The sequence below is a fragment of the Pecten maximus genome, chromosome 11 (genome assembly GCF_902652985.1).
Source record: "Pecten maximus chromosome 11, xPecMax1.1, whole genome shotgun sequence".
NCBI classification, from domain to species: domain Eukaryota; kingdom Metazoa; phylum Mollusca; class Bivalvia; order Pectinida; family Pectinidae; genus Pecten; species Pecten maximus.
In genome coordinates, this window is record NC_047025.1 from 6608813 (window position 1) to 6621644 (window position 12832).

At 33.3% G+C, this 12832-nt stretch overlaps 1 protein-coding gene across 1 annotated transcript; it reads left to right on the forward strand.

The window, feature by feature from the left end:
- The first annotated feature begins 6 nt into the window (after positions 1-6).
- On the forward strand, positions 7-11980 carry LOC117338104 (cleft lip and palate transmembrane protein 1-like protein). Its single transcript, XM_033899304.1, has 18 exons — positions 7-117; positions 382-643; positions 959-1059; positions 2084-2267; positions 2635-2759; positions 3316-3388; positions 3876-3993; positions 4642-4736; positions 5268-5352; positions 6120-6223; positions 6914-6979; positions 8166-8216; positions 8702-8784; positions 9184-9218; positions 9836-9891; positions 10428-10472; positions 10836-10951; positions 11264-11980. Exons 2-18 carry the CDS (start codon positions 485-487, stop codon positions 11340-11342), a joined length of 1575 nt encoding a protein of 524 aa, XP_033755195.1. The 5' UTR covers positions 7-117; positions 382-484; the 3' UTR covers positions 11343-11980.
- The last annotated feature ends 852 nt before the right edge of the window (positions 11981-12832 follow it).

The following is a 12832-nucleotide window of genomic DNA, read 5'->3' on the forward strand; positions in this document are numbered from 1 at the left end:
AACTTCCGGCTACTTTCATTCTTGATTCTAGCGTACTTCCGGTAGGACACATGCAGAGCTGTCCTCTCACAAACATTCAAGCAGGAAGGTCGGGAAATGGTATTTAAATGATTTAAGGTAGGCTCAAAGTTTGTTTTACATGGAATTCTTTCAAATGCGTTAATTGATATGAATGCTTCGATTCTTAGTCAGTCCAATTGTATGCAACTTTGACAGATTTTGCCGTGCACATCTCTACAGTAGACATGATTTGCATTGATCATAGGTCAAACAATACTATTCAGTTTAGCAGTTTAAAATGATTCATTGTGTCTCAAACATGTGTTGTATATGTACATATATAGCGTATTAAGTCCTCACAGCAGGTATTTTCTTTTAAAGGTTCGTCGATCGGTTCACATCTCCTGCAGTTGAAGATGACAAGATATATGTAGTACTGTACATTATAAGCTCTAATTAGACGAAGACTACGTTCTGTAACAGGATGAAGCTGTCCTTTAGTTTGGTTGTATCTGCCCTTTTTCTTGGCTACATTGGTCACTCTATGTGGGTTATCTATGGGATTTTCTTCCCCACTCCATGTGCTAAAGGCAAGAGATGTATTTATCCATATATTGGACAGAAACCAACGCCAGAACTAGAGGTTTGTTTTCATAATTTTCTAGGACATGTACGTGTTTATTTTGTTAATCAAATTACTTTATTTTGTTACATTTTTGTAAAATTTTCATTATTTGATTAAAATATATAAAACTATTTAAATCTTGATTACATACAATGTAGATCTGTAATTAATATACAATTGTATAGCTTTATTGGCAGCTTATTAAGGTTGATTGTTATCTCCTTAAGTAATTTTTGCTCAGCTTAACTTCAACAAGGGATGTATTACTCAAAACTACTTAAACGTGCAATATGCACAAATACAGTTGATGTATATGATAACAATCTTTTTCAGATGCAAATCTTTACCTCTACAAAGCAGAAAGGTGTCAGTGAAAGTGATCTGAAGCTGATCTGGAGGAATGACAGTTTGGATATTCATCAGACATATGTAAAGTAAGAGTCAACAATGTAAAGTAAGAGCCAACAATGTAAAGTAAGAGTCAACAATGTAAAGTAAGAGTCAACATGTAAAGTAGGGTGAACAATGTAAAGTAGGGTGAACAATGTAAAGTAGGGTGAACAATGTAAAGTAAGAGTCAACAATGTAAAGTAAGAGTCAACAATGTAAAGTAAGAGTCAATAATGTAAAGTAAGAGTCAACAATGTAAAGTAAGAGTCAATAATACATGTAAAGTAAGAGTCAACATTGTAAAGTAAAGTAAGAGTCAACAATGTAAAGTAAGAGTCAATAATGTAAAGTAAGAGCCAACAATGTAAAGTCAGAGTCAACAATGTAAAGTAGGGTGAACAATGTAAAGTAAGAGTCAATAATACATGTAAAGTAAGAGTCAACATTGTAAAGTAAAGTAAGAGTCATCAATGTAAAGTAAGAGTCAACAATGAGTTTTGTCTCTTTTATTTGAAATACTGTGAAATTACTCTGTATACTGCATTGGCATTTCAAATAATTTGCGGCCAATATAACTCAACTGGCTAGAGCACTGACCACATAATTTAACCTCTGGTGTCTGGTGAGTTCCGAGGTACATGATTCAACGCTTCCTATCCGTGTTGGTTCATGTTTCTCGAGAAGCTGAGAAATGGGCCTGTCTGGTGCTGTTATGGTTATGTCCTCGGGCAAGACATTTTACCCTAATTGATCTGAATGGCATGTAACATTAACAGGCATGTAACATTAACAGGCATACCTTTGTTGTTCAGTGAGGTAGTCACCAACTACTACAAGGAGACCCCACCTCAAAATGATCCTGTCTGTCATGGGGAAATAAACCCCACAAACAAACAAACATATAGCATAAGTTTGTTATGTAATATGTGTTAGCTACCATTAAGCAACTTGTATGAAATAGATGGGTATACATGAAATGTTAAAAGAATCTGAAAATACAAAATATTATTAAGATTACTTTCAACTATGTACAGAGACAAGCTAGAATTTGAGATCATTCTTTTACAGAGATGTAAATGTTTCCATGCCGCTAAAGACAAGAAGGAATGGAACACTGTACATCCATGTGTTCGTCCATCCAAAGGGACATGATCCATTCGACAGCACCTATAGCGTACACACCTTGGTAACCATGACAACATACTCTCTGCCGCAAGCAGAGTTCTTCAGTCTGCTTGGGGACAGAAATGAGGTACAGTTAAAACATGTCAATGCTAATTACTAGCTGTTTCCCCAAAGTAGAGAAAAGCATATTGAAGGTCAGGGCTTTTTCTAAGGTTTTTTTAATAGACCCCATTCTCAATTGAAATAATTTCATATTAAATCAAACTTCCAAAATTTTACTCCCAAAAAAATCTGTACCGATTCACCAACTCTCTTCCCAAAATGAGACAAAAAAAGCCCCATACTAAACTAGTGAGAAAAAGCCCTGATGGTTATTCTAAAAAGTAAAAATAGGTTAATTAAGATGATATGTGATCTTCAAATATGTGAGGTTATCATATATTCATTACAATTAGATTTGATTGTAACTGTCACTTTTCGTTTATTTTGTTAAGAGTGAGACTCTGGACAGAAACATCCCAATCAGCCACTGGAGGAAGAAATTGTTTGTGACATTGGTGACCGACCCCTTGGCTATAGACATGCATGCAATTCCAGCCGATTTGTATAAGTTCATCAGGTAACACTCTGAAGAAATGCTATACATAATATTTAAAATCATTGGCATTGGTTAAACTCTCGGTCAATTTTGAATTTTAGTACATATTCATAAAAAAAAATATGTAAACTAATCCTATACATAATGGTAGTACTAAATAAGTAACTCAATCTCGCAATTATATATCGGGCTGGTCTCGGCCACAATTGGAAGCGAAATATCAAAGTCAGATGTTTGTTTTACTTTAATTCAAAGTACTTAATAGGTTTAATTTTTTTTTTTTTTTTTTATTTAACGTCCTATTAACAGCCAGGGTCATTTAAGGATGTGCCAGGTTTTGGAAGTGGAGGAAAGCCGGAGTATCCGGTAAAAAACCACCGGCCTACAGTCAGTACCTGGCAACTGCCCCACGTAGGTTTCAAACTCGCAACCCAGTGGTGGAGGGCTAGTGATAAAGTGTCGGTACACCTTAACCACTCGGCCACCAAGGCCCCGTACTTAATAGGTGGGAAAATCAGCTTCTTTGTTTATGTTTTCAGTACAATTAGTTAAGAATGTGTTATGGTTTCTGTTTCAGTCCTGCCCCAAATGGACGCTACTTGCCAATCGTATACATAGACCATATCAGTTTCAGAGTGAGGGATCTCCTGGTAAGGAATACAGTTGTAGCAGTTGTGGAACTTGATGGTTCAATAAATTATTCTATTAAATTATAAGAACAAAAATAAAAGCGACCTCACGTTTGTATGAATAATTGATGTTTGCAAATCTATTTGTAATGGTAGCAGCTTTGATCTCTGATTTGAGGGGGTTTTGTAATTTGGTAATTGTCAAAATAAAGAAAAGGCCTTTACATATTTTAGTTACATAATATGTCTAGTGCTCTGTTTGAGACATTTTCCAGTGCCATGTTCTCCAGGTGACTGTTTGTTTATACTGGTATATATTCTCAAAAGGTGAGGCCTCGTGGAAATATCACCTTTCCCAGGTTAACAATTTCTAGTATTAACCTAAACACAGTCAATAATTGTATAATATTAATCACTACAACATGTTATGTTGTTTGACTGTGTTATGGGTATGTTCCTCTATTTCAGAAGTATTTGATTATTGTGATTCATAATTTTTCTATTTCAGCCAATCAACAAGAGCTCAAGCACCATGCCTCTGAGTATAACATACTCGCCCATCTCGGTTGGCAAATTACGATTCTGGAACAACATGTTGGAGTCCATGAAGATGCTACATGGATTCGGTAATCTATAATTTTTCATTTCAAAATATTTCATTCAATCAAATATTTGAATTAATATAATATTTCATGATAAAGATAGAATCTAGATATAAAAAATGGATTCGACAATAGCCTAAGCCTATACAGGTCCTTTCCGCAAATTTACAATCAATTACATATAAATTTACAATTGGTGATCAATGAAAATGAGCTGTTCTGAATGTGGCAAGTTTGTGATCAAAAATTAAATCTTTTTATTCTCTATGTTGGTGAATTAAAGAAAAATGAATTTCAGTAATGATCATTGTAGAGTTATCTCCCCCTTACAGTTATTTTAGAAATGAATGCACAGTAAAGAAGCTAGTGGGTTTTTGATAAATGGGCAGGGCCTGGGTTGTGGTAGCAGGAAATCTCTGTTATTGTCACCACGACTTGCTTTTGATATTTGTCAAATGACCCATACCAACAGATAAAGTATATTGTTTCTGTAGAACCTTTTCAGCCTTTCCTTTATAGTCACATGTGAAATAAAAAAAGACATTGTTATACACTCAAAATAATTTAAAAAATAATTGTCTTAATGATAAGATTTTTTTTAGAAAACTCATAGCTTCTCAAACCATTGAAAGTAGAGTTAGAATGATTGACACTTAGGTTTCACTTCTTCAGGTTTCTCTGATAAAGATACAGATGAGGTGAAAGGAATCTTCGCTGATACAAATTTTACCTTCCTGATGCTAACGTTTGCTGTAGCTGCATTCCATGTAAGTATTGTCTCCATCATAATGATTGTATTTCTCACCTCCAAAAGTGATTGCATTTTGTTTTAATATTTAAATGTACATTACATGTCATGTACTTTCTTGTTGAATATGTATCATTTGTATCAATTTTTTCCTCAAGGTGAAGTAAATAATTTCAATTATCTCTCATACTCATTAAATACATGATATTCTACAAAAAGGTATTAAATTTTTTATTTAGTTAATTTAACAATCATATGATAAATATGAAAATGCTCTGTCAAAAATGTCTCTTACTTTATGATTAATATTATTATAAGTCTTAGAGTAAGTATATTTAATAATTTATATATAAGATAAAATATCGTCTATAAGTAATAGAGATCTTCGAATCGAATACACAGATCTTAGACAACCTTAAATGTATATAAAAGGATATCTTACATTCAACTTCACATATATCTAGAGAAAATAATATAGAGATGCTCATTTAAAGTTGACTAACAGATTGAATGAGTTTGCGATCTTCCATGATTCTTCTTTCCCTTCCAGTTACTCTTCGACTTCCTCGCTTTTAAGAATGATATAAGTTATTGGAAGGGACGTAGGTCAATGGTGGGCCTTTCTTCCAGAGCAGGTAAGATTAATGAAATATATAACTCCTGTATGATGTAGAAAGAGATATCTCAATTAACCCTGGCGATGTTTAGCTATACGAAAATCCTCTTGCATTCCAAACTTTTTTTTTTTGAAAATTTAAATCCTTCATACACAGCACCAATGAGTGGCCATGGCACTTTGTATTGGGAACTTATTGCATTGAGACATCACTAAAGATGTAATGAAATACACAACTATATGTAACAGAGCGCAGGAATTATATAAATTTAAATCACTGCCTCCGCAAGGGATCGAACCCGGGACCTCTGGCTTACTAGTCTTACGCTCAACCGATCGATCTAAAGAGAAGATCTCTCTAGCCGAGCGGTATATTGGGGCTAGTATTTACCAGGGTTACATATATTGATGATGCTATCCAACCATGGTATTGCTTTTTTAATTTGTAAGGGGATTTATTGTGAGTGGTTTGAAATGTTTTAAAATAAGGGTGTTTTCGAGCTGTGTCTACTTGAAGTGGGAGACAGGACCATCTTTTCATAGGGAATTCCTGGTTTCACAGTTATAGTTGTGGGACAAAATTTTATGTAATTAGGATGCATTTGTGTGATGCTCAATTTTCTGGTCATTGGAAATACGAAAATAACTATCCTACCACATATCAGTTGGATAATTCTGTATTTAAGTAGAAACGTAGGTATAACTGTCGCTATAATTTCTATAATTCAAGTTTTGTGTTGATGTGTAGGAGGTACCATCTAAACGCTATTGTGTTTTATGTTTCAGTTCTGTGGAGGTGTGTTTCAACAATAATCATCTTTTTCTACCTGATGGACCAGGAGACTAGTTTACTGGTACTGGTGCCTGCTGGAATAGGAGCTATTATAGAGGTCAGTCTACATATCATTTTTACTGGGGCTCGGTGGTCTTTGAAATGATAGAAACGATGCATATTAAAAATTCTTTTTAGTTTGCTTTTGGACCCATTGGAATAAATATTTCATTGGATGTTATTATTTGATACATTGTATGTTTCTGTCAGCAATGTATGAATGGGCAGTGATAGCTCAGTCAGCTTAGAGTGCCAGCTATGTTATCTCAGGTGACGATCCGAGGTGCACGTGTGGTTCAATGCTCACTACCCTTGTTTTTCAGTAAGGTAGTCACCAACTACTACAATGAGACCCCGCCTCAAAATGACCCTAGCTGTTAACGGGCAATAAACCCAGCAAGCAAACTAACAAACTTCCTTTGCTTCATACAAGCAGTGCACAATAATTCAATACAGTAGATAAATGTCTTTCAATTACAAATTAAGATCTTTAGAAAGATGTCTACACCCCCGTGTATACAATCTCATTTATTTTAATTTGAAATTTAAAGTTCTTTGTCTTTACTCAATGTATGTCTAGTCAGCTGACCATTAAAGTTCTTGTGAATATTTTCATTATCTTAGATCCAAGGTTAGAGCCAACTCCGTTGCTTTAATGAAGGTTCCGTCGGTTCATGATATCCCTTGTCTGGGTACCAATTTACTTATCCTGAACTTGTTGTGATTGACTGCTCTTCTTTCTTTGTAGGTTTGGAAAGTAAAGAAAGCTTTAAAATTAACAATACACTGGAAAGGAATAAAACCTACTTTTGAAGTAAGTTATGGTGTTTTTGCTCCTGCGAAACTTGATTCAACCTGCTGTAAATTTATACGTTTGTAGATCTCAGATTTTGCAACTATTATTATACCCGAAAATAATTATGAAACCTAAATAATTAAATCTTGGGTATTCGGACATCCTCTCTAATCAATCAATTCTGACATCTTGAATTAATGAATCCCCTGGAATATTCATGTTTATTTTAAGCCAGAGTTTGCATATCATTACCATATTCATCCAGCAAAAGTCCATTCTTGGATGTAAGCCTATCCTGTGTATTTTGCATTTCACAACTAGCAGAAATTGTTACAGTCTGTCATTCAAGTTAAATGATGTAAATATGTATTTACATGTGAATGACATATACACTTTGATTAATATAACTTTATGGTGGAGCTACAATAGCTCAGTTGGTTAGAGTCCTGGTTATAGGTAGTTACCTCAAGTGAATATCCAAAAAAAAACAAAAAAGGTGCTTGATTCGACACTCCCTACCCATGCCGGTTTATATTTCTCGGGAAGTGGAGAAATGAGACGGTTTGTGTTGTCATGGTTGTTTCCTTGGGCAAGACATTTTACCCTTATTGCTCTGGACGGCACACGAAGAGCCTCTCATATTTTGTTCAATGAGGTAGCCACCAACTACTACAAGGAGATTGTGCCTCAAAATGACTCTGGCTGTTCATGGGACAATAAACCCAGCAAACAATCATGGAATGTTACTTGTTAGGATCAATGCCATAAAGAGGAGAAATATGGATTCAGCAAAATGAAATGGAGTTATAAATATGTACAAGTGTTTGATGAAAAAGAGTTTGATGAAAAAAACTGATGAAAAAAATATGAAACAAATACACAGATTTTATTCTGACTGTAGGACTTAATTCTGCTGCTGTCAGCACAATAGATTTTGAGTAAATTCTGATGACAGCTTGGACATAATTTTACAGGAATAGCACGCAACTAGTAAAACGTAATTTTAAAGGGATAGCAGCTCTAGGGTTAATCATTGAGTTGAGGTGAAAATTCTGGTTTTAATTGATAAGTGTGGAATTTGATTTAATGTAAGTGATTTGATGTTTTAGCACTGAAGCATTGCACTTTCTTGTGTTATTTTAAGAATTGTTACTACCACTTTAATTAATATGTGATACATTTTATATATATTCTTTACAAAAAGGTTGGCAAGACTTCTGACCAGGAGAAAGAAACTGCAGCCTTTGATTCTGAGGTATGTAACAGAATGCTGATTAGACATTGTATCTCTATTATTAGTCATATATCAGTGAAACTGGGAGTACTATAGGTTTCCTCCTTGTTTGTCTGTCTGTCTGTCCATCTTTCTGTCCGTCAGTCTGTCCACTCAGTTTTCCTCTCTTTTCTCAGCCATGCTTAAAGGTATGTTGATGAAAGTACATGTAGTTACAGATCAAGTTTGAGTTTCATATTTTTTGGGTCAAAGTCAATGTCATTATTACTATTTTTAGCGAGGGCCGGTAGGGGACATGTATGACTTTAGCAATACCCAGCATGCTTGTTATAATTACCAATGAAAAACCATTGTTAACTGTTAACCCTTTCAACCCTAAGAAACTTTAGTGGACTCTACCATTCTTTCATAAGTTGAAGTCCAATATGGTCAGTAGGGGTGAAAGGGTTAAGTGTTTATTGTATGTCGCCGTACTGTTTCACTAATTATGTATTAAATCGTTACAGGCTATGAAATATTTGTCCTACCTACTGCTACCTCTGTGTTTGGGTGGAGCTGTGTATTCCCTGTTCTATACACCACATAAAAGGTAACATGCACCTGTATTTCTCGTTATCTGTGTCATATCTAAAAATGCGATAATACAACACTGATGTTTTGTCTGTAATGCTATGTGGCTGAGTTAAATGCCATATTAAAATAAATTTAATCTACTGATGTTAGTTAAATTTGATATCAAATGAAGCTATGACAATATATGAAACAGGCAATGCCTTGAAAGAGCTCAGCTACCTTATCTAGCAGTATAATTTTGCTCTAAATCTACCAATTGCTAAAATGTATAGTGTGGTCACAGGAGTTTGTATCTGGCAATAAGTATTTATAAAAGATAATGAGCTTAATACAGACAAGTCTTTTGGGTTTTTACCAACTAGATCAACTACGTTCAGTACCCATAACTCACACCAAACTTTTGGTGTTATTTCAGTTGGTATTCCTGGTGTATTCAGAGCCTCGTAAATGGTAAGTTTGTATTAAATCCTCCTTATTGACAAACATTTTTCTTCCTGCTTTTCTGTGTACATGAGGTTTCTGATATTTTTTTATTGCTGGAAACAAATTTCAAGCTGAAAAATTTATATATTATGATATAATATAATTATGTCCAAAATTTAACAATTGTCATATTATTCTATAGACTAGTACATTTACTAAGGGCTATTCGAGTAAAATATCTACCACACCCCAGGACTCCAGGTTTTGTTAAGGGGTACCACCCAAAGAATTTATTTAGTAAATTACATAGAAGTAATAGGACGGAGATATAAATATAACCATGAAAGAAGTGATTTATTTTGGAGTCCTGGGGTAAGGTAGATATTTTAATGGAATAGCCCTGATCAATTTGGTCGTAGAGATTCTTTTTACTAAAAGCAAAACCTGAAACTTTTATCCATAGGGACATCTCATTCTGCCGTGATTGCTGTCCTGAAGTGATTCTGTTTCAGGTTCAAAGTGTACTAAATACATAAAAAAACTTAAGATAAATAACAGTGCTGTTGTGTTAGACATCTTCCTTCCTTGTTTGAAACTTAATGTTATATTTTGGAATTTTAATATTTTATATCATTCTGTTTCAGGAGTGTATGCATTTGGGTTCCTTTTTATGCTACCTCAACTGTTTGTGAATTATAAGGTAAGGCTTCACTCTCCTCTCTGATGACTATATCTTGGTCTCCCTAAGATCGTAGTTCTTTCTTGCTTTTCAATTTGTTGTATACTTTTCCAATACGGGAACTGAAAACTGGCAACTTTCGAATCGACTGCAAGTTAATTAGTTAATTAAAATTTATACTGACAGTAGTAAGTAACTGTTTTCTAGATATAATTACTGATGCTCATAGAGCAGAGAATACCATATCCTCAATACTCTAAGGGTTACTGTGTCACTTTGATCAGGATCCATGGAATATGTTCATCCATGATACTCCAGAGGTTATGTTTACTTTTGCTCACGGAGCCCCTGGAATCCCGGGGATATGTACAGCTGCAATATTTATATGATTTACTCTCGACTAGCACCTCTGGGATATGTTCATCCTCGATGCAAAGAGAAAAGTGAACATGGTCTCTTAAGTATCATGGATGAGGTAATTAATATCAAAATGATTTAATATTAAATAAATAATTTTAATAATTTTTAACAATTTAAAAAATAATCATTTGTTTCAGATGAAGTCTGTAGCACATCTACCATGGAGGGCTTTCACCTATAAGGTATGTAATTAACCACACATAGGAGTGCTGCTGTAATTATGAAAGGGCCTGCATTGTTGTTTGACAGGCTTTGTTTAGTTTTAACAACTTATTGACAATTACGCTTCATAAATGAATACACTTATTCAATGAGGGTTTCCCTGTTTCCCTGGGAACTTTGTTTTGGTGTCATTACTTAGGATATGATGAGATCCTTATTCCACATGATGTAAGGAATGCATTAAAGCATTAAATATGTCAGACTGAATCAAGAAAAAAAAAAAGCATAAATTTTGTCTTCATGTTAAAATCTCTTGTTATATTTCCATGCCATTGTCTTGTTAAAATACTATTGTCTATAATTTTTGTTTTCATTTTTTTCAGGCATTCAACACTTTTATAGATGATATATTTGCTTTCATTATCACCATGCCAACCGCTCACCGACTAGCCTGTTTCCGTGACGATGTAGTTTTTGTTGTTTATCTGTATCAGAGATGGTGAGTCCCTTATAATTATATTATCTGAGGTTAAAAGTTTGTCATCTTGAATTTAATAACTTCAAGATTTTATAATTATCTTGTAATGCTTAAACTAATTTTTTACTTATATTTTTATCAGCGAATTATTGACTTTGTGATATACAAAAAACAATTTGAAGTTGTTTATGAGCTGCTAGCAGTAGTTTGATAAATATTTTTTGAGAGACCCTCTGAATATAAGAAATCATTTAGTAAATATGTTATTTTTATTAAATAAGTATTTTGCAACACTGAATGTTTTGTGATCATCATGATTATTTTCTTTATCAGGCTCTATCCAGTTGATAAAAAGAGAGTGAATGAATTTGGAAGGTCATATGAAGATGAAGATGAGAAAAAGAAGAATTAGTGGGCCAGTTGCTAAAAATTCTACAAAAGGACCAATTTTCAAGCCAAAAGGATGTATATATTTCTTAAGATTAATAAGTTGAGATTTCAGTTCACAGGGAAGTTTAGAAACAAGGAATTGTTTCTACTGCACAACTATCTTTCAATTCTTAAAGTTATTAATAAAAATTTGATTTTCCCAAAATCGAAATTGCCATATTTATATATGTGAAGGTGTAAAGTACTGTATCATCATGTATATATATATATATTTGATTGTGTAACATTGATCTACACAGAATCAAAAATATTGCAGAGACTATCCTAAATTAAAATATATTTACAAATTAACTATAAAAGCAAATTCTTTCAGTATTAAAATTTGCTGATAAAGTTCCTGTTGTGAAAGTTGAGATTAACAGAAATCCATGACTTAAGATCTGCAAATGATTAACTTTATTTACAGTTTCTGACCCAGTGAAGAACCCTTTTCAAAAATAAACAGGATTCTAGTTTATTTTATTTCTAGAAACTTCAATCCTGAGATAACTTTTTAGAGTTTCTTTTAAAATCCATGTTTTTATTGTGATTGTTTAAGTTTTCATAGAATGTGTTTGATATTGTTGGTGCTTTAAATAGTATGTTGTATGACGACGTTGTTTTCGTTATGTCCGCTATTGAAGTTTGAATCTAAATAATGAAATTTTTAATTGAAAATATTCTACTTTATGAAAATAAATATTTATTTTATTTTATAGTACATGTAGTATACAGTAAATGTATTCATATAACCAAATTTAATCAGATAATAGCACAAATATGAATTGTGTGATGTAATTATTATTGGGGTATCCAAGTTGTTTACTATTTAAATTGTATATGTTAAAAAGTTATTGTTGCAATTATAATTTAGCACAATGCTGTTATCCCTGAAATACATACATGCATGTTTGTTGTATTACCTTGCCCTTTTGAAGATTACAGAGCCTACCGGTGATCCGAGGTGATGTTGTTTTCTCAATATAAATCTGAACAGAAGAGATTTTATTACATTTTTACCAGTGAAATATCAAAAATTATTCAATCTATAAAAAATATCACTTTTGCTGATTTGACCAATCAGATTAATGATTAGAAAATACCAAAATAATTAACCAATCAGAAAGCCCGACATATATGTCAGCACCTGGACAGGGGGGACTACATTTTTTAGGGAACTGTAGGCCTAGTTATCATACGGGGTAGGTTTTTCATTGATAAAAAATGTAATAAACAGAATATCTAACAGTGTCTTCAGTAATACCAAATATATTTCACTTGTGTGGCTAATATTTTGATATTTTTCACTCGTGCTGCACACTCGAGAAATATATTTGGTATTACTGAAGACACTGTTAGATATCCTCTATTGCTTTGTTCTGATGGCTAGTCATTGATTCAATATGTTTGATCTCAAATATAAATAGTATTTGATTTTTGAATTACTCATTACCAAGCTTATAAGGTATACCT